This window comes from Metopolophium dirhodum, chromosome 4, assembly GCF_019925205.1.
Source record: "Metopolophium dirhodum isolate CAU chromosome 4, ASM1992520v1, whole genome shotgun sequence".
NCBI lineage: Eukaryota > Metazoa > Arthropoda > Insecta > Hemiptera > Aphididae > Metopolophium > Metopolophium dirhodum.
The window spans coordinates 29,312,326-29,335,874 of NC_083563.1; the positions used below are offsets into that span (position 1 = coordinate 29,312,326).

At 32.7% G+C, this 23,549-nt stretch overlaps 1 protein-coding gene across 1 annotated transcript in view; it reads right to left on the minus strand.

The window, feature by feature from the left end:
- Positions 1–22,177, minus strand: part of LOC132943087 (low-density lipoprotein receptor-related protein 2) — a 68,388-nt gene extending 46,211 nt beyond the window's left edge. Inside the window, exon 1 of the mRNA XM_061011889.1 lies at positions 21,697–22,177. Within this exon, the coding sequence (XP_060867872.1) occupies positions 21,697–21,808 (112 nt within the window). The 5' untranslated portion in view covers positions 21,809–22,177. The remainder of the gene's footprint in view (positions 1–21,696) is intronic.
- Between the last annotated feature and the right edge of the window lie 1,372 nt (positions 22,178–23,549).

Sequence of the window (23,549 nt, forward strand, 5' to 3'; positions counted from 1 at the left end):
GTCAAAGAAATATAGTGTAAGTAATTTTCATTTGTGGAAATCGAAAATTAATTTTACTTTATAATTCAGGACACACTATCTTAACGTTTAGTAATTTATGTGGAAATATTATGATTTATGATATAATATAATATTTAATCATCTTTCATAAATCTGTTATTGGCACCTTGGGCTTGAGCTTACGCCCTAACCCGGCCTTGTTCATATATGTAATAAGAATAACAGTATATTATATAGGAGTCCATGATATTTTGAAGAATTGTAAAATTAGTGAAAATAAATCAAGTTTATACCTACCTTATGTATATTATTTTAATGAGCAAAACTTGAAATGTAGTTACCTATTACAATATACATTTTTAATGACAAATTAATAATTAGTAAATGCATAAAACGAAACAAATAAAAATTTAATCTCAAGCGTAATACCTTAAAAATAGAAATGTGATGTAATGTTTAGTTAATTAGAACTTAATTACGATACAAAATTATATCTTATTTATAAATCACTTAAAAATTAAAATATTGTAAAAAACCATTGAAAGAACATGGATAATATTCTAACCTTTAAGTTTAATAATAGGACCAAGGTAAATATTGAGTTATGACATTTTATAATTTTTAAAATAAAATGTAGGCCAATATAATACCGGTATTGTATCCGACTATTTATTTTTTATATGAGCCTAATATTCAAGAATATAATTGTTATTCTAATCAATTTGAAATCCTATTTTTCCATAGACTTTAAGTATTATTAAAATGTCTAAATGATTGAATATTAATTCTACCAGAATTCTTGTGGTACCATTAATTAGAGGAGATATAATATAAATATGTAAACTAGAAAAATGAAAAGTTTTAATATTGTTTTTAACAAAATAACATTTTAAGATTTTTCTAACACAGGAATATTTGATATTTCTATTAATTTAACAATGAACAAATATATACACAGAAATGTCTCAATTTTTATCTATTCTAAACATATTTTTATTTTTATATTACAAAATTTGTTGCTGAAATATGAATATATATAATCATTAGAGTTCATGACTCTACAGTCTAATAGGCAAAGCTGCAAAATAAGCAATGTGAACATTTCCGTAAGCGTAACTAATAAATTACGAAAATAATCAGAAATCGTATACATTTATGTTAGCGATTATCTGGTTGCGCATTATTTTCTATTACAATACACTACAAGTTAATGGTATTATGAATACTCATTTTTGCCGACTATTAAGAAATACTCCTCGTTAGGTACTTGCAGGGTTACATTAATTAATAATGATTATTATATTATATTTTTCAGTTAATTGACTAAGGGTTACATATTTAAATGTCATCATAATAATTCATTCACTTCAATATGATTGAAAAAAACAAAATAATTGGCATGACAAGTTTCGATAGTCAAAGGTTAACCACTCACTACTAATTATTAATACGTCTACTTCAGTCAAATTTATTTTTATTTTTATTTCTGTTTGCGTGCATCAAAATACCATCATAACACCTAATAATATAAAAATGTATTTTTTATGTGTTTAATTTAATTATTATAGGTATGGTAATATTTACAAATTATATTATTAACTCATATTTTACTGACTATACTATTAATGATCCGAAAACATATTCACTTATTACCAATCATGACATTATTCAAATAATAAAATTAGATATTTGTACAGCATTATAAAGTATATCCCTGTTAAATTGTGATTAAAAAAAGGCAAACTAGTGGTTACATCGGGAGCGGCGTGTGGGTAGATGTAAATCATGTAATGGATATTGTGTTAAATTTGAATTGTAGATATATGTAAACGTTTCAGAGAGTCAGCCTATACCTAATACTAAGTATATTTTATGATATTATTGATATTAAAGTAATTTATTGCCGAAAACATAGCATTTTAAAATTTCATTGTGTGTATAAAATATAATAATAATATATTTTAAAAGTTTCCAGTGCCTATAAATAATATTTTTTAACTACATCAAAATGTATTATTCTTTGTTTAAATTTTTAATTTTGTAAATATAATAAATAATTTGAACATTTTCATGATTTTGAAGAATTTTGTCATAATTTGAAATATAAATGCTCATAAAAAAACCCGTGCCAATGTATCTTTAATATTTTTGAACTGCTATTATATCAACTTATGAGGAACCTTGTATTACATCTTTTAACTTTTTGACCAAGTAAACAATTTTTATCGATATTTATAGGAAAAAGTTAAAATTTAAAATAGTCTATAAATACCTCAAAAAGAATGAAGATGTTTTGAAAATTATACCATAATAATAATATTGTAAACCGTTAGGTAAAAAATTTAAATAACTACGGTTAATCATTTGAATTAGGTACCTACAGCAAAATATGAAATTCGTTAATAATAAAAAAAGATCTAGGAAGAAATAATCGTTATGAACATATTGTAAATAATTGGCATACTCGTATATGTAATTTATATTTTATTATATTTTATTGTAATAAAAAATTATGCTCGCAATAATTATTATTATTTTTTATAGGGTCACGAAAAGTTAAATTTATAATTGTATGGTCACGTACACAGGTTTATAAAATGTTGGGATCCACTGCAACACTAGAAGGTACCAGCTAATATTATAATATATGAATATAAATAGGTTCGCTCCAAAGACGTTAAAATAATGTAACACGTCATTGATTTCTGAACCTTCGCATCTTGGTGGGACGGACATGGATAGTCAAAACGACAAGAAGTGATATAGATTTTGGCAATCGTTTGCTTTTTGGCCGATATAAGTGTATACCATGTCGTCAATTGAAAAGTTTCGATTTAAGTTGTTATCCGTTTATGTGCAGCAGTTAATGCGCATTGAGTTAATCCGGGAGTTGGGTGCATATAAACGCATTTTTAATTCGCATTAAACTAATGCGCATTTATTATTTAATTCGATTCGTCAAAGCCAATTAACTCTTACTCCGGGATTAAGAAATGCATGTAAACGCTTAAATGCGAGTTAATTTTTTCGCGGGAATTTTGAAAAACATTTTTCGAATTGTTTTGGTCATGGAATACAAAGTATAGAACATGGACTAAAAAACATTCGCATTAACTTAAAATTGTATTCGAAATCTAATCTTGATATTTTAGGTGCATATAAACCCGCTAATGCGCATTCTTTCAATGCGCATTATCTGCTGCATATAAACTCGATAATCGATGACTATAATATACAATTTCTCTATACATTATGGATCACGCCCGCACAGAGTTCCGGTGCGGTTCGGCCACCCTGCAGTTTCGAGTTTTCCGGGTGCGTACATTGCACGTGTACATAGATTACTGCATGTTAACAAATCACGTAACGACCACTGCAGTAGTAAGTACTTTTAATTTCATATACTCTCATTTCGATACGACACTCATTTAAACCATAATAATTGTGTGTCTCTGCGACACACACCACGAGTTTTGTCGTCACGTCACGGATCAGCGACATTTTCGGCTTTCGGTTAGGACGACGACGACGCCTCGCGACCGTGGTCAGGGGCAATAAATAAGACGCACTTGGCTTTCATAAATGTTACACGGACGACATATATTATTATTGTACCTACATGCTATTATAGGAAAAAGTCGACATCGGCAAACCTCAGAAATGCCCGGGTAAAACGCAAACTCGGGAAACCCTAGTTGTAACAAACATATAATTTGGGAGAAACCATAAAGACTATCATTTGAATAATTAAATCTTTCACAAATCACAATGGATAGGCACAATATTGTAAGTACAATTACATTAATGTGTTTTTTTTCATATTACATAAACATAACGATAAAATAATTATTATTGCACAAATATAATTGTACATTATACCATAGTACTCCTTTTATAATCTTAATTAACAATTAAAAAAAAATTCACAAACTAATCATTATTATTGAATAGTTATAATAATATTTACAATACTGTGAAATATTAAAATGTACTGTTGCTAACTACGGTTTTGCAGAAATTATGTTGGACACAACTATAGGTTTGGACAAAGGTAAAAATATTACGTTTTGCATCAGTACCGAGGAGACGAGGACAGTTTGCGTTTTCTGACGTTTAGTCGTTTTCGAATTTTGCTTGTAACATATATCAACATTTTGCCCGTACCACGTGGTGTTATATAAATTATTCAATCATAATTATTTATATTTTATTACGGCCCTACGAATGATTCCGATAGCCGCAACACAGTAGGCGTTCACACCGGCCGTGTCCATCGAGCGCGTATATATTATTTGCCCTAAGCCCGGTGGCGAAATGTTTCGTAACAGAGATTTGATCATTGGAGTAAAATAAAATAACTGTAATGAAGAAAATAATTTAATAATAATATTATTTTAACGACGACGACGCGACACGGCCGTTCAAACGAAGTGTATTTTTTGTCCAGCCACCGGAGGGCGTCAACGATTATTATTATTATTATACGTACGCGCACGTTATTATTATTGTAAGACCCGGGGGCTAGCGCACACGAGCGATGACCACCAAATTGGCCGGAAGAATTAGTTTAGACACTTCTTTTTATAGAGTTAAATGATACGCACACACCACCGGTCCAGCGGTTGTTAACATTTATAGGTCGGCGTGTTATTAATATGATTATTATTGTTACGAAGAAAAGGCTGTGTCATATTGTGGATGTTATAATATTATGTTATAAACGCGCGCGGAAAGGGCTACCGAAAATAATAATTGACGTATAACGGAACAATCATAATTTAGCCGCTCGCACTCCGATGAAAATGCCCGACAAAAATACGCGATCGCCGCAAAAGTATGAATGGCATTTTCGTTTCGGTTAAAGTTGTTACATTTAAAATACATTCTTCCGGGCGAAATTGCTGTTCCCATCTGTGGCTACGGCAAATTATACGTCAGACTGACCCAACATTGCGCAATCAAAACAACGAATATTTTATTATCGCCTATGGATCACGTGGATTTTTTTTCATACATTTCATTATTATTTATTAATTGTTATATCTATACAGGTGTGCGGAACAACGATTTTACTATTATTAAAAAAATAACCTTTGCTAACGGAAACGCGCAATCGTTATTACCTATATATTATTGTATTTTAAATAATACTCGAACACTGCGAAATCGGTATTAATTCCGAAGTCTTCGGAATAAATCCGTAAGTTAATATTATAATGACAGACAAAATGCCTGTACAAATGACTTAGAACGTGCGTGTTACAATGCTACGGACCAATGGCAATATTATATTATTCCAAGCTGTATACCTACGCAAAACGCAATAATCGTACAGATAATAATATACGGTGCTACAAAATGACACGGTCGTGATGTAAAACAGTTTGCGTTGAAAAATTGTCGCTACGAGGCACGTGGCCAACGTCTTGTCAATGCGCACGCACACACGTATACAATATATTAATGGGCTTAAAAGAATTTACCGATATACGGAAACTTGGCGACGATCTGTTATAGATTTGTCAAGATTCGCGTTTGCAGCAGTACGACCAACGATTAAATTAATTCGATTTTTTCCGGGTTATCTGATTTTTCTCCTTTCTGCTCGCTTTCCTCCAAGTCTGCGCACGGTGCGAAAATTCTATCTGAACGTCTCCTCTTTGGCGACGGGCCACGGCAGCATCAATCATCAATCGAAGGGGATATCATTACCAACAGATTACACGGATCCGTCGAAATAGCGTGTGGGTAATCGATAGAAATATACAATGACAATCGTAGTACAACACAATTTATTATAGTACTATTATAGTAGTACTTACTATAATATTTACGCCTATTATACTCAACGTGTCCTATAATACATTGCAGTAGCCCAAGATATAATTATAATAAATCAATGGTCCGCGATGTTGCGATTATTTATGTGGTCCACCGAGCATACTCACCACAACCGCTCTATTTACCTTTAATAATGAATTTATTCAAATTCTGATTTTTGGAATATTAATGTATATACTTAAAGGCCATATTTTTAAATACTTTGATTTTTTTATAACATTTGAGGAATGTTTTGTAGCGATACAAAATTCAGTTTTTCAAATTAGAACCTCTTTTTTGTAACAATTTCTTTGAAAATATTGATCTATCTTCATCAGATTTGTACTTAGATAATTATTACAAATAATAAAATATTAATAGGTATAAGTACTAGTATTCATTTCTATAATTTTCTTATCTTTATATAGTTTAAACCCATTATCATGATTCATGAACTATTCATTTATTTGTATATTTAAACGGCGTGGCCAATTACAAGTATAGACATATTATCCTTATTCCTTACTCCTTAGTATATCTATACATAATGCTGTAATTATATCTACATCATTGCGCCTACACAGCTTCATGATTCAATATCATCCTAATACTATTAAATATGTTATTACCAAAAAACCACAATAAATATCTGTACCCATGTACCCGGTATATTATCCAAAATTATACACAACAACAACAATCATACTCATTATAAAATCAAATTACAAAACAACACCATAATAAACACTATCAAAACATAATAAATATATATACCAATGTACCCTGATATTAATCAAAATGTACAAAAACCATTAATAACTAATAACCATGTATATTACATATTTTTAAATGTCACTAATCTTACAATAACATATTTTGATTATACCCATGTATTTATGCAAAATAAACAACAACAATTTAATATGGAACAACAAGGTATCAAAGATCAATACTATAAGTAGAACCCCCATTTTGATACTCAGATCAGTCTGTTCATACTAGCCATCAGCTGAGTCGGATCTCAGCAGCACAGTATCACACGCACCGTCTTATTTCGCTACCAAAATTATAAAGCGATTATTAACTTAACGTACTCATTTCAAATCTTATAATATATCTTGTTGTGAATTATTAAAATAACTTTTATAACAAATCGGAAACTATACTCATTCAAATTTTAATTCTGATACATCAACACTTCCAAAAAAAATCATCCCTTAAATAATTTACAGTAAAAAAGGGTGGTTTTCATTTGAAAAATAAAAGTTTATATCACCACAGGACACTGTTTTAATGGCTTAAATAGTATACAAATTTAAGTAATTAAAAATATGATAGGTGTATTCTTAAAAATTTCAAAAATCATAATTTGAATAAAATATGCATTGTTAAAGTAAAAATGGAGGGGGTGAACGATAAACATATACTTGACGAATCACTCTGTATACGTGAATTAATATTATTTTTTTTCATTTCTTCCTTGTACATTTTTTTTTATATTGCAATTAATGTGTATAAATAAATTGCTTACGCGCATTCTTCAGTCAAAGGCAATCTCATCGCATCTATGAAAAGGGTCCGAGTAAGGTGGTGTGTGTGTGTGTGTGTTGTCTACGTCATCGTCTACGCACACACACACACACACAGGTGTATTTTATATAATAATAATAATCGTACAAAGGAGCCGTCGCCTCGCGTCTATTATGTACGTACGCACAATGTACATAATATACGCACCGCGTACGATGTACGAAAGTATGCGATGCGTGTACCCCGCGGTTTCGACCTTGACGCGGCGATCGCACACCATCCGAAAAGGGTTCACCAACCCGAATAATTATACAGACTTTTTATCGCATAATTAATTGGAAACACGGTTCCCCGGCGGGGAATTCAATTTCAGTATAATACAATAATAATATGTAGTTCAATTAAAAAGGGACGAAAATACGATGCTTCGCGCGCGACGAATATGATTATTATACCATCACACACCTGTATAATACGTCTATAGTAGTATTATATACAACCAGCTTATAACTCACTTACGCCGTCGCTGTCGCCGCCGAACATCGTTCCATATGTATAATTAACACCATTGTATTAGTTAAAGTTACTTTCTCGTTTGACTAACTCCTCGTCGTGTACATATATAATATTATACCCATACAACATCAGCTGCCATAACACACTGCAGCCATTACGCCGAGATTCTATCAGCCGGCGCGTATATATATATTATAGGAACGGAGTGTAACCGAATCAATATCGATTATTATAAGTTATAACACATTTTTGGAGTTCATAAGATGTTTTGTAACAGAAAATTATAATGCAGCGTGGTAGAAGAATCGTCTTCCTAACAAAATAATATGACTTTCGAAATCTTTCGGTTCGCCGTTCACACTTTTGTTTTCTTACACATAATTATTTTTTCCTCAAAACGTAATAAGTTGTATTATAAATTTATAACACAAATGAGAAAAATAAACGACTCAACCGTTCTTTGTCCAATTACTGTTAAAATTCACACTGGATCGAGTAAACTCTCATGGTATAGATCTAATAGTAGGTATACCTACCCATAGTACCTAACCAAAAAAATTTACGTGATAAAAGAATCCACTAGGTTTTTTAGTAACGCAGTATTAAAAAAAGTGCACCTATATACGTGTGAAACATTCTTTTTTTTTAATGTGGTAGATATATTTGAAATCAAACTCGTGTGATATTTAAGATCATTATACTTCGTAATTTCCGTATAGCGGTATATCTACATAAAACAATAACAAATATTGTATTTTTAATGTTGTTCTATAAACATATTTTATACTATAAACATTTAACATATAATATTTTCAAATCGTTCTGGGCATACAATACACACATATTTAAAGAAACTTACCTCATTGTGTGTATATTATACATATATTATATAGCCTATACATCGTACATGTGATTATTATATAGATTATGGATATAATTATATGTTATTATAAACAGTTATTCCTCAAGTTATTCAATATTTCCTCTAGCAGAATTAAAAATAAATAACAACATTCAAGATTCAACCATATTGTGATGTATTAAAAGTGGACCTAAATTCATACATTATAATTTATTTATTTCGTTACCTTTTCCAATTTAAAGCTTTGGAAAATGTGTATGATTATTGATTAGTGATTAGTAATTACACTTACAAAACAAAGAGTACAAAGCAAAAGCGTAACTACAATACTATACATGTGAAACAAATACCTTGAGTATTTGATTATATGAATGATTTCTTGTAAATTATAAATCGAACGTTAGTCTTTGCCGTTTTTTGCAGTATTAACTATTGACAATTACCTAACGAGGTCACCGTTAAAAAAATAAACAAGGAAAACAACGCAAAAGCACGCACAAAAGATTATAGATACAAGTATTATATGAATATATAATATGAGATGTACCGTAATCTATTTGTACGGAATATAATAATATAATAACTTAATAGGGTTTTATGTAATGTATAGGACAGGTATACCTATTTATAATATATTTATATAGGTATGTACAAAAAGAAGCCGACGAATAGTTAAAATAATGACACATCGCACGATCAATCACATATACTATGACCAAACAAAATTGAATCTCATAATACTTGTGATTTGTATTTTGTACTGTGTTCGTAAAATTTGTAATATAGGTAATTTGTATGCCAAAATAATAGTAGGTATTCTAGAGACTAGAGTAAGACAATAAATACAATTTGTTTTGGTCATAAATCTAGTATGCTATTATAGAATAAAATAAAATTGATCAGGCTGTTCTTTATTTATTATAAAATAGGAAAATAATAATTAAATAAATACTTTCTACGTTGCGTGTAAAAACTATAAAGCACATCGTACGCTGATCAGAATAATATTGTACTATATACGCTGCAGTGGCACAACTATAGGATTTATATGTTATACATAGACTATAATACAGAGTATACAAACTATTTTAAAAGGGAAAACTGTACTATATACTTATATTTTCAAATATATCATCAGAATATTTTACACAATATAAATTATAATATTATATCGTTTTGAAGCATTAAATTACCTTCGTAAGAATAGGCAGGACTGCCAGATTAGAAAGTAAATTTGTAATTTTTATAGAAATTTGATATTTTATAAATAATAAAAATTAAACAAAATAATAATTTTAAATTGATCCTTGTTTTATAATCATTTTTTTATCGTTAAAATACCACACGCGTAATTTTACTACTTCTTTTATAAAAGCATAACATAATAAATTTACAGCAGCAGTTTACGTTTAATTTCGATATTTTCAATATTATACAGAGGACTACAAATAGTCAAAGTATTAATATTATATAATATTCTCTATCTTTATTTAAGAAAATACAAGTCCAAATTACATAATATAAATAAAGATAACAGATTCAAGGGTATAATATGGTAAATATTTAGTTTTACAAATTTATAAATTACAAAATAACGATGATAAAATTAATAACAATAGTAATAAAATTGATTTGTTAATTATTATCAAATTTAAATTTGACAACATTATCTCTATTAATTACCTACTGCAATTTGATCTAAAAATATTACTTAATGAATATAATATATAATTATGCAATTTATAATAAACAATGAAAATTTAAAATAGATAAGTGTAAATATATCTAATGATTGGAATCACTATTGGAAGCAAGTGAATGATTATATTAATAATATAGGTATTATCTAAATGAGCGGTATTGTAATAATTAGGTACTATAATTATTTATTACACCCTGAAAATACTAAGAAAATAAAAATAGGTAATATAAAAATGTCGTCAATGAATAATAATCGTTTTTTTAATATTTAGTAAGTAAATAATACTTATTAAATGATACTCAATTATACAAATATCTAATAGGTATCGTTTCATTTATTTTTTTAACTGTCTCATAATTCACTCTTCACTCATATCACTCATTATCCTAACGCGTAAGAATAATTGCCGAGTATTTCGTACAAATCGTCATAATATAATAGTTTTGAATTTTAACTGTATGTTTAAAAAAGATCAGAGCCAACAATGAGGACTTTTTTTATATAATTATATATTTAGATCATAATTAAAATCGATACAATATATGAATTTGTTTACAAGTTGGTAGATTAAATACTTATGAAAACACATTTCCAATAAAAATACATAATCGAAAAAAAAATATGTAACAATATCATATTATTATTTATTTATAGATAATATTGGTGGAATTATGTTAACACATTGTACTTGTGTACTTGTGTATACCTAATAATACCTGCATACTACTGCAGTATTATTAATATGTACAAATGTACAATATGTATTTGTAATTGTATGTATCGTTAAGCTTTGGTGATCTCTTCATGGCCAGTAACTGGGTCACCCCCTCCCCGGTGGCCCACGCACGTTGTGGACAAGTCCGATTTTCACGGTCGCCACTGACACACATCGAACGTTCAAACCGACCGACCGGATATCCGATTGTACAACGGTTTCGAAAATAAAATAGTAAAAACGTTATTTTACTACCCCGCTAACAATAGCGAAAAAAATTGAATAGGTATAAATTTTAAATAGTTATTTGTCACAACAACAACTACCGCTCAGATAAAAATATAATAATGAAAATACCTAAATGCAATCCGCATTGTAATTTTCAACATTAACTTTTTTTTAATCTCCTAAAAATACATGTTTACACGGACATTTGTATTTTTTCAAGCACATTTCGGACGTTACTGCAGTATAATGATATTATTTTGAATATAATAATAATAATAATAATAATAATTTAGTCCGCGTGACACACTTGTAGACTTCTCTTCTTGTATACTTCATAATAATAATATGTTGAATGGTAAAATTGAATTGTTTTGTAAACCCGACGCCACTGTAAGTGTGTCATCGGTCGATTATTATCACATACAGTGTCGCGTACTAGCGTCTACGGCATAGGAAATAAATAAATGTCCGACTGTCCTATAGTGTCGTTTTTCAATAACAACACTCAGGTTAACATCACTCTACATTTTATAACAACAGTTTGTGATATACAGGAACGAAAAATCGACGAGTAATCGCACTTAGTCTATTGAGGTGTTTTGTGTGTAAGGCTAAACTCATGTAGGTACCTTAGTAATACAATATACAGAGTGATTCACCAAGCATGCTGACCTCCATTTTTTCTTTTAACAACGAATTTATTCAAATTCTGTTTTTTGGAATTTTTAAATATTCTCAAAGACCATATTTTTAAATTAATTAATTTGTTTGTACTACTTAAGGAGTGTCCTGTGGCGATACAAACTTCTGTTTTTCAAATGAGAACCCCCCTTTTTTATTGTAAATTTAGTGGATAATTTTTTTGATGTACCAACCTAATTCAAAATCTAGATGAGTAGATTCTTAGTTATTAAAATGTTTGTATTAAGGATAATAGTCCTTGTATAAATATAAAATAGACATAAAATAGGATCTAGTATTTATTATTTACTTGGGCCATCTATACAAATTATTAATATTGATATTTGATAGATTAATATAAATTACTACAATTTTCAAATCACCATAGTCCCCACATCTTAAAAACCCATTACCATGGACCTTTTATTCTTAGAACACAAAGTTAAATATCTCAAAAACTACTCGTACAAATTTTGATTTTGATAAGTCAAAAATTTCAGATAAAATATCTACTGTACCTATAATTATTTATAGTTGAATAGGGTATTCTCATTTTAAGAACAGAAGTTTGTATCTCCACAGTACACTTCTTAAGTACTACAAAAAATTTCAAAAATTTGAAAACATGTCTTTAAGTATATTTAAAAATTCAAAAAATCAGATTTTGAATGATTGCATTATTGAAGAAAAAAAGAAGTGAGCATGTTTGGTGAATCATCCTGTATACATGTTTTTTTTAAACACGGGAGGTACGTATGGAGTAGATACGTACGAACCAGGCAACAACAAACAATTATTTCAAAACTATTATCGTTCTAATTTCTCAACAGACATTTCTGGAAGCTCTTTATATACGTTATTTACTAAACGAATTATCTACCATGGTGCAGTAGTGTAGCCAGGGGGGCTAAGGGGGCTATAGCCCCTCCACCCCATTGACTGTGTTGACCTTAGAATCTTATGAAAATTCATAAACAAATAAAAAGTGTAAATAAAAGACATAATATTGTATTTGTATACTTAGCCCCCCCTCCCCATACAAAATTCCTAGCTACGCCACTATCATGATGTGTTAAATACTAGAATATGTATCGTTTGTTTTTTATATTGAACACATAAATTGTAAGAAATGCAGGTCTTTTAATGGCAAATAATAACGAAATATAGATATGTAGGTACTACTAGGTAGGTAAGTATTATGAATTCTTGGATCGATTTTAATTAGTATTGCATGTAAATTGTAATCAATAGATATTTAATTAGTCGACGCAATGTATCGTAATAACTCGTGTATTTACAAAAGCTAAGCATATATCATATACCGTGTGCATTAATGGAACATACACATCATATGCATAGTATAGATTATACGATACCTATTAATAATTAATGATATGTATGTACAGGTAATCATTTTCCTTCTTCCTTCTCTCTTCACTCTTTTTCGACGGTCATATTTTCGTTGACCGTGACTACACTTGTCCGAGTCATTTATGCATTCTCAACAAGTAATGCAGTATGCCTATAGAAGGTGACCGAAATTCGTCTCTATGCGAAATGAAAATGTATTACGTCGTCAACGGACGAAAATTTTTTACTGTATCGTAATTACATTTTAAAAACTGCATACAAATGAACAAAATAAAGGATTTCTTGTTGTAAACGTCGTGTTATTGAATCGACGAGGGAAACAAGATCACCTTGAAATATAAAAAATCGTCAACATAAAATATAATATAAGTATGAACTACCACAGTTTATTTTTATTTTTTACCCGTTTAAGTAAGTATGGTTACATAATATTGATGAACATACTATAATATACCGAATGATAAACCAATGCCAGATAAAGAATATAAATAAAGGTGCGTTGAGTGCCTAATCAATAACTAATATATTCGAGTTCATATCGTACTGGAAGCAGCAAGTCAACAATTGGTGTTTAAAATGCATACATGTTTGCCCAAAATCTTTAAAAAATAACCGGAGACAATGTGCGGTAGATATTATATTATAATATATATGTATTTTATATTTATGTCGTTATTCGATTGTCTATGCCGATCACGTGATGTATAATAACATAATAGGAAGTATATTACCACTAGACATTTTAGTGGGCGCATATTGACATCCATTGTTGTCGTAATTCGACAGTGGGGGTACCGACGAAGAAAATAAATATACTATTTTAATCGTTGCGCCGTTTTCGCATAATATTATACTCGCCGTGTGGCAGGTGTGGGACGGAGGGGGTGGGATCAATCGATCAACAAAATGTTAAGCTTGTCGCTAAGAAACCGACACGTCAACAAACGCTATTGTCTATCTATTACTGTACAAGATCTATATTATGAAAAAAAAAAAACTATAAGGTTCGAAAGGGTATGAGCGGAGGTCTTAATATTATTATTTTATTCGGGCGAAATCCGGCGATGGATTATAATAGTGGTACAATAATACATTATACGCACTATATGCACGTGCATACCGCAAATGCCAAAGCGTATGTAGAATAATACTTGCAAACGCACGCTCTCAATATTCGTCGCTAAAAATGTCATAATATTGCGCGTTTTGTCTTCAAATATTATCCAACGTCACGGACACGCGTTTCGACTCGTATAACAATAGTGTACCTACCTATCGCGACGTTAGGTTTTAATTACTGCAAAAAAATGATAATATTATAAGCAACGTTGCGCAATCCGATTCATTCGTATTATTAAAAGTTATAGCTATATATTATAACGGCATGCAAGGAACACTTTATAATATATATGTGTTATATATTTTTATACCCATATTATAAGCAAATTTCATGTGTTCCCTAATAGTTAATAGAAGTCGCGTAGGCATTTATGATAAATGTACAGGCACGTATACAGGGGGGGGGGGTTTGGGGGGTTCAACCCCCCCCTCTACGAAATAATTTCTTTGAAAATTAACTCAAATTTATTTATTTATTAATTTATTTATTTATTATACTCCTATTATTATAAAACATTTTTATAATTAGCTGTTGACTGTATTTATCTGTTTATTAGTCGGGTATGAAATACAAGTTTATACCTAAACAGTATTATAGTTGAATGATCGAGGTGATTACTGAGAACTACGCACCAACACAGAATTGTAAAATTGCGATTTGCGATATACCTAGAAAACTATTATTATGTGAATAATCTTATCTTATCTTATTTCCGTACTCGATCGGTCACCAAAAGTTTCAATTGAATTGCTAAACTACAATTATAATTATTAAACGATGACCATCGTTTAGTTTTAATCTGTGTTCGGTATTTGAACGCTTATAATATACGAGTGCCATAGTGTTATGGTTATTTTTGCGAGTTCTAACTTGAAAACTGATTAAATAACCAAATTTATTAAATATTATATATTTTATTTTTTATTATTTTTATATTGAAAAGAAATAGTGATTAACCATCATTATTCAATTTTGGTGTAAAAAAAATTAAAAATAACGAAGAAACTGAAAGTGAATCGAGTAATATTGAAAATATTGCAACCGAAGTTGATGTACCAAACGCTTTGCAGACCCAACTTGATACAAATATAGACAATGAATCGTTAAAAAATTATTCTCTGGATATAGAGATTATGTTTATCTTCTTCAAAATGATGCAAAAAAATACGAGTTATTAAAAAATCCATGGACACCACCCAAAAATTACCAATTTTCCATCAAACAACAAAGGCGGCTGAAATTTCAATTAGATTGGTTAAACCGTTTTCCCTGGCTTGTTTACTACGAAAAAGTGCAAGGTGCCATGTGTAAATGCTGTGTACTGTTTGCCAATAACAGTGTTGGTAAAGGGATCGATAAAAAATTAGGTGCTCTGTTTATAAAACCTTTTACAAAATGGAAGGATGCCATTGAACGTTTTAATCATCATAAGCTTTCAATCATTCGCTCTGAAGAATTTATTTAAGCAATGGAAAACAAAAAGAATAATATTGAAAATGAGATAGATACTTCTCGAAAAAAACAAGTCATTGAAAATCGATCTATTCTTAGTCCAATAATTAAAACCTTAATTGTATGTGGAAAACAAAATGTACAATTTGTATTGCTATATTTTGTAAACCCCCCCCCCCCTCCGAAATTTGATTCTGTGTACGTGCCTGTAAACGTATAATATCAAGTCAGCTCACGGTCGACTTTTTATATATTATTATATTTTCCGCTTATTATATTACACACAATATTATATAACGACCAAGCTGTACCTATAATCGCGCGTTATCGTCGCACGGAACTGTAAAAAAAAAATCATATTCCTCGATGTCTTACCAATAAAACGACGCCTGTATAATGTATATACTGTGAATACTCATATGTAGTCATGTCGGTATTATAATGGTCGTGCAAAAGTACAAAACTACGAAATCGTTTCTCGCAATAAGCCCCGCCGAACATTAACGGACATTTATACACCGTCATAATACAAGTAGTTACTACGCAAAATTAACCATATAGATAACACCCATTGTTACTACCTATACGCAGTAGAAGCATATATTTTTTTTACGAACACTGTCAATAGTCAAGACTATGACGGGAATATCGTGTATATGTATAAAACGTTATTTCAAATATACCTATTATACGGTTATAGTCGTTTGAAACCGACTTCGCGGTTGTTTAGAAATATTGTTTTATTCAAATATATTATAATATTATGGATAGCAAAGTCGTTGTGTACGTGACGTCTAATAAACAATTTGTTTTTCGTTCGAACACCGCGGATTCTACCTTAGAAAAAATTACCACTATTCACCGATTGAAGTCAATCGCCGAATGGATTGCGTGAACCTTCTGCCTGTATAGAGACAAAATTATTATATTGCGATATTGTGTGTCTCTTCTTCGTCGACAAACGAGAATAAGTGAATATAAAGGGACGTAGGTAACACTATTATGCTTATGACGTACGAGAAAAACTGTCCTCGGCGTTTGCCACGCCACACCACGAGGGCCGCTCCCTCCACAGGTAACCGACGCCCTTCGTTGAATGGGTAGTAAAATTATTACAACGAGAACTGTCTCAAAGGAAGATTATTCGTGAAAACAACAGTCCGTAAAACTCGTCAGATTAATACCAGTTTGTGTGTGTGCCAGCAGTGTACAAGGCGGTGCATAACGAGAAGATTTAACGTACAAATTACATAAGAAAATGTCAAATACGTACAATAAACGCGTAATATATATCGTGTTGTTTATGACCTGTTCGAACACCCCCTACGGCCTACACAACCATTCACAGTGTGTCGTGTGTTATTGTTGTTATAGTGCGTACGTGAAATAATACATTTGATATTGTGGAGGAAAAAAACCAAACGAAATCGACGCTGGGGCGTCACAATGGAAAAAAAAAAAAATTCATAAATAGCCGGTTTACCTTGTCCTTTCCAAGACGTCAAGTCTGATAGTTAGGTGGAAAAAAAATGTCATGGTATTCGTGCCGTAAGTGCAATGTGTTTTTTCGAATACGCAATACGTGTGCACGCGCATGCGCAATGTGACTCGCGGGGAAAAGCACGTCGGATATATTGTGCCGGTGTGGTGGCGTTATTATATTGGCTAGCGAAAAACCGGTTGTCCCGGGAACCCGTTCCGAGAAAGAAATCCAATTGCATAGGCCATCGCCACTGATTAGAGGTCCTCGCTATCAGCACCACGTTTATTTTTCTCCAAACAACCGTACTACGGCTGCTATTTTGATAACATGCCAACATTAATACGTATATTATATTGAAACGCTCAAAATGTCAACCGTGCAGGGGCACTTAGAAAACTAAGAATATATTATATGGGGGGAAAACAAAAGTATAGTTATCAATATACTATATTATTATTATACTCTTTCTAAATTCGAAATCTATAACTTATCGATAGACGACAGATTATATCAATAGTTGAAGCCTTGAAGGTTAAATTAAAATAAGTTCCCGTGTGCTACAACTGTATAACATAATATATTATATTACGATCAAGTACACACGGGTGTAACAAAATCATCGTTTTTATCAAACCCATTTTGAAATCACACACAACTTGCAAAAATAATTTGGTGATTCGTGAAGATTGTTTAATCTAGTCAAATGATAATCAAAAAATGTATTGAATTTAAGTAGTCAATTACGACATTGCGTTAAATTTAATATTTTATAACGGTATAATACTGCAGGATCGTGTACGTGTTATTATAATTCGTCGTTGTTATTACGCGTTAGGTACTGCTACGGACTACTATTATTATGTTTAGAATAGGTGGTTATAGGTACCTGTTTGTTCAGAATTAGGATGTAAAACTATACCAGGTGTATAATAAGCAGAAACTATGAATTACATTTTTAAAAAAAACTACCGTTTTCCATTATTGAGTATTGTTGATTTTTTTTCTTTCGCTCCACCGCTCATTGCACCTAAACCCATATAATATTGCCGGCCAGTACTCGCTAACGGTAGTGACCGGTTTTTTAATCGTCATTTAAATCCGTGCCGTTCTTGAGCGGGGCCCAAAGAATCATATATTAATTATCATTGTGTACATCGCACACTCGTGAACAGCGTCAGGAGTGATGTAGCTCTCTTAACGGGGGCGATCCTCCAAGACACGGTAAGCATTATTCTTGGGGAGGGGAGGGGGAGCAGGCGTCGTCGCCGTCGTCGTCATTCGCTACGGCACTCTTCGCCGTGTGACCTTCCCTACCAGTCATCACAGGTAAAGTGTATACATTATACACGGAAAACAGATGATTCCGGACAGCCACGGGTACTGTGTGCACTGAAATAGAAAACTCGTAGGTATCCGTATTAAAAAAATATATACATATTAGGAAATGTAAATTATATTTTAAAGTTTTCATCTGGCTCAGCAATGGCGATGACAACAGAGCAGAAAATCCCGAACGGTCCCACACACACACACAACCGCGATTTAAGTGTAACCTATAGTGCACAATAATACCCCGAGATCACAGCTACGATAACGTAACCGTCGTACCCGCTCCGACGTGTATTATTATTTAATAAAATAATCGTGATTTTGAAATAACGTGAAAACCAATACAAGAGTCGTAGTTACGGATGCAATAAACTGCAGCGTTTAAAAAACATTTCCCCGTCGTTTGTGTTCAATTCAAAATCGATTGCAAACGAAACTTGGTATACGATATAATGGTCCACTAGTGTTCGCGAGTCGATTTCTAGTCGACGGCCGAACCGTAAAATAGTAATGAATTTATGAAAGAAAAAAATATTATAGAAAAAAGACAGACAAAACATGAACAATTAAAACGAAATTCATTATTCAATTTCCATTCTATTGTGAAAAAAACATTGAATGGTATAATAACGAGCGAAAAGTAAATAACTAAATTAGGTATTTGCACAATACTATAAGGTAAAAAACCTGCGATACCGGTGTAATAACATAATGGTCAGCAAATAATATAGTCCCAACATACCTACTTAAAAGATTATCACACAATATTATTGTACGTGTGAAAGTATATTCGTAAAAATGGTTTTTTTTTTAGTTGTTGAAACTTTTAAAAACCAACTTTTTTATCGGTAATCCACATCTTTAAAAACCCCTTTGTCAGCGATTTTTATGGTTACGTATCATTGGTGTGATTTTCTAAAAAAAACTTTGGTTTGCGTTATCTATAAAAGCTTGTAGGAACAAACCTCCCGAAATGTTTAAACCTTTAATTATTTACTCATTATTATCGTTTTGGCATAAATAGTGACATGTTAACAGCCCGCAGCTTTAAGATAAAATATGATAGTTCGTCGCTTGGCGTGATTTTTCAGGTGAAACAATTTACTGTTTTTATGGACTATACATAGGTATAAATATATCTTAATACATGACGTATACAAATTTATATTATACTTTATTTTATTTTATTTGAAGAGTTTTTTTAATTTTATAATATATTATTTTTCAGTTGGTTGCTTTAAATGTTTTATTTTTAATATTATATTTAATTACTACTAGATAACTAAAATACATAATAAGAAATTGTGATTATAAGTCTCCCAGGAATTTTTCAACTAATAAATATAGTTAATACTTAATAGTTATTATATTCCATATTCATCAAAACGCATAGTCTTACAAACATACTGGATATTCTTTTGTTGAATAATTGTGTTTCTAAATTCATTAAGTTGGTTCGTGATGTTGTTGTGACCTATAAATGCCGACGATAAATTGAATAGAAGACTATTATATTATGAGTAATAAATCATTGCTGAAAACCTAAACAAACTTGCTAGTATATATAGGTGTATAATATTTTTACAATACCTATACATATTAGGTAATCTATAATAAGAGATAATTATCGGTGAACTTCGAAGTTCAACCGGCGAGTCTCCCGTATCGACGAATAACGTGTTTATAGACTATATAGGTATACGTATGGTGTTGTATACCTATCAATTATTGCAGCGCGGCGGTGCAATTTTTTTCTCATATAAATATTATTATAATACACAAACCGTACACCTGCACAACCAGCACCGACGACCGACGTGCACACATACATAATAATAATAATATACAACCGGACGACCTACCACGAGGAGGGCTTATATAAGGAGTGGGCGCAGGGGGCATATTCAAACTATTCTTTTTCAGACGAACGTCGGTAAACAACAACTCTAACCTCGTCCATGGATTTGTCCCTCCCGAAGACTGAACAACGAAGTAGGTTTAAAAAGTTAGTATCCGCAGTAGGATACATACTAATTGGTCCGCGCGTGGCCTATGTAAAATATTTAAAGATCATCACAGGACGATATAAAGTACGTTACTTTTTGTCCCCCTGCCTATCAACAATATCCCCGACGGCGTATTTCTGTCTCGTATTTTCACGATGAAAATCCTGCGTCTGAAACGTGACCCATATAATATATGGGATAAGCATAACGCCGAAAAACCTAATCCAGGTTCTAGTAAATCCAGTATTTCGGTGGATCGCAGCGTACAACGTTGCAGTGCCGCCGGTGGGATTTCCGTTAGGTACACGCACACACACAATACACGGATAATATAATATCACAGTCGTAACGCGTTACATTGTTGTCGGGACGTATTCAAATCGTCGACCGCGTAGATCGGGTGGAGTAGCGGGCGGTGGCGGCACCGCCGAAGTTACGACGACGACGACGACGACGACGATGGATGATGATGATAATAATAATAAATAATAATAAAAAATAAAAAATAAAACCAGTCTCCTCATAATAATATGATATATAACACTGTAGTATAATAATATAAGAGACCCCGCGGGCGGTTGATTGACGTAATTGTATCAGAATCAACAGATCCCTCCGTGGCGGCGTTCGACGACAAACTCGCGCGCGTTTATTATCCAAGCCACAAATACAAAATAATACATCCATTACAACGACGGCGTACCAATCCGTTTCTCGGACGTACCTCTAGCCCATTTCGTTTTCCGCTAACATCGGTAGGTATTTTACCTGGCCGGTAACCGAACGTTTTGCACGCATATCATCATCAATTTTATATCAAGCAACAATAAACACTCGATAATAATAAGAAATCATGCTTTTGAAAAAGTTTTCGAACTCACCCGCGTCTCGACCGTATCCCGCGGCCGCCAGCAAGAGTACCGCCGCGGTGGCGGCCAAGACGTGCGCAGAGCGCAACGTCACCGCCGCCGCCGGCGTTCGTCGGGTCACCATCGCCCCGCGCGCGCGTTCAAAGTGGTGCGGGCGCGGTCGGTTCAGAACATCACAGCGGGCCGCACGTTCCCGGGAAAGCCCGCGTCGGCGGCGGGATTAAGGGCGGGCGGTCGCGCACAGGCACACGCGCGCAAACCGAAAAATCCTCTGCGGCCTGAGTCTGAGAAAACGGACCGAAAACGAACGACAATCGCGGAGACGGTGTTATTATTATTACGATCCCGTTTAACGAGGGGGGGGGCACTGTAGTACACTATACTTAAATGGGGGAGTATAATGCGTCTATAACGAATTTCGTATTATTATTATTATTATTATCACGACGCACAATGAACGGATAGTCGGACGACGGAGCGTGAAACACACGTCGTGGTCGCGCGCGCGCGTACAAGTCACTACTATAAACTATACCGGTCGGCGGTCACGTCGCGCGGCACTACCTACTTGTTGACTGCGTTTGCCGCCTCTGGAATGAGCCGGCCGCCGCCGCCGCTCTCCCCCCCGTATGCGCACGCACGCACGCACGCACACTACGTGGTACCGAATTGCACGCACGCACTGCGGCCGATCGCGCGCAACGACCGACGGACGGACGGACGACTACTTTGGACGTCTTTGGACGGCGACACGATGACGTCCCGGTCTGATCGTTTATTATCATCTCGAGTGTACGTGTTTGCCGTAGGTAAGTTTTTATCTTCTTTTTATCCAACACTCGGTTTGCGACAACTGGTTCGTCTTCGGGTTTGGTGAGGGGAGGACGGTGGGCAACCGTGTGTTTCGATTTCCTCCGGCCCCGCGCCAAAGACGGTGCAAACGACGGCGGCGGCGGCGGCGGAGACGGCGCCGGGCACGCATTGTACATCGCCGAGGCCCGTCCAGCCACCCGCCGGGCGCCAACGCGACGACGTCGCAGGTAAAAATATATAATAATTTATAAGGGCGGAGACGAGGTGGTGTGTATGCAGGTAGGGAACCCGAATATAACGAAATATCTGCGTCTGGGTTCGCCGTTTAATGTAAACTCGAAACCAATTTTCGCGAACCACGGTTATTACTTATTATTATATTTTTTTGGGTGGAAGGGCAGCAACAGTTGCGAGTGAGATTTGATATCAATATTTATTGAATTCTGTGAAATTACCGAAATCAAAATAGTAAAACGATGGCCGTGGACAATCGTATACCAATAATTAGTGATAATCAAGCAATAAAGTGTCAATACAAAAATATTAAAATACCTAAATACTAGTATATAGTCATATAGATAGGTAACAAAGTTTCATGAACTCATAAATCATAATATATAAGGTAATACGTAATATATCGTTACCATCCCGGCACCCCTAAATGGCCCTAATATACAATAAATGTATAGTGATGATGAATTATTGTGCGACGCAAAACCAATAGAAATATAGCAAGTAAAAATCAACTGAAAAACATTATAAAAATTTAAATATATTATGAGGACCTAGGAGCAGCTTCAATAAAATGTAATCAATATTGATCATTGGTATCGGTGCATTTAAAAGAGGATTTAACAATAATTATTACTTGTTACGTATACATATATAATGGTCGATACAATTAAAGCAAAAGAATATTTTTACGTATTAATTGATATAGAAAAATTACAATTATACTGAAATACCTCTAAATGGTAGCACAGAACAAAAAGTAATTATTAAGTTTTAAATTTCTACATATTTAAGGCATTTTAATCCCCGTTTTTTACAAC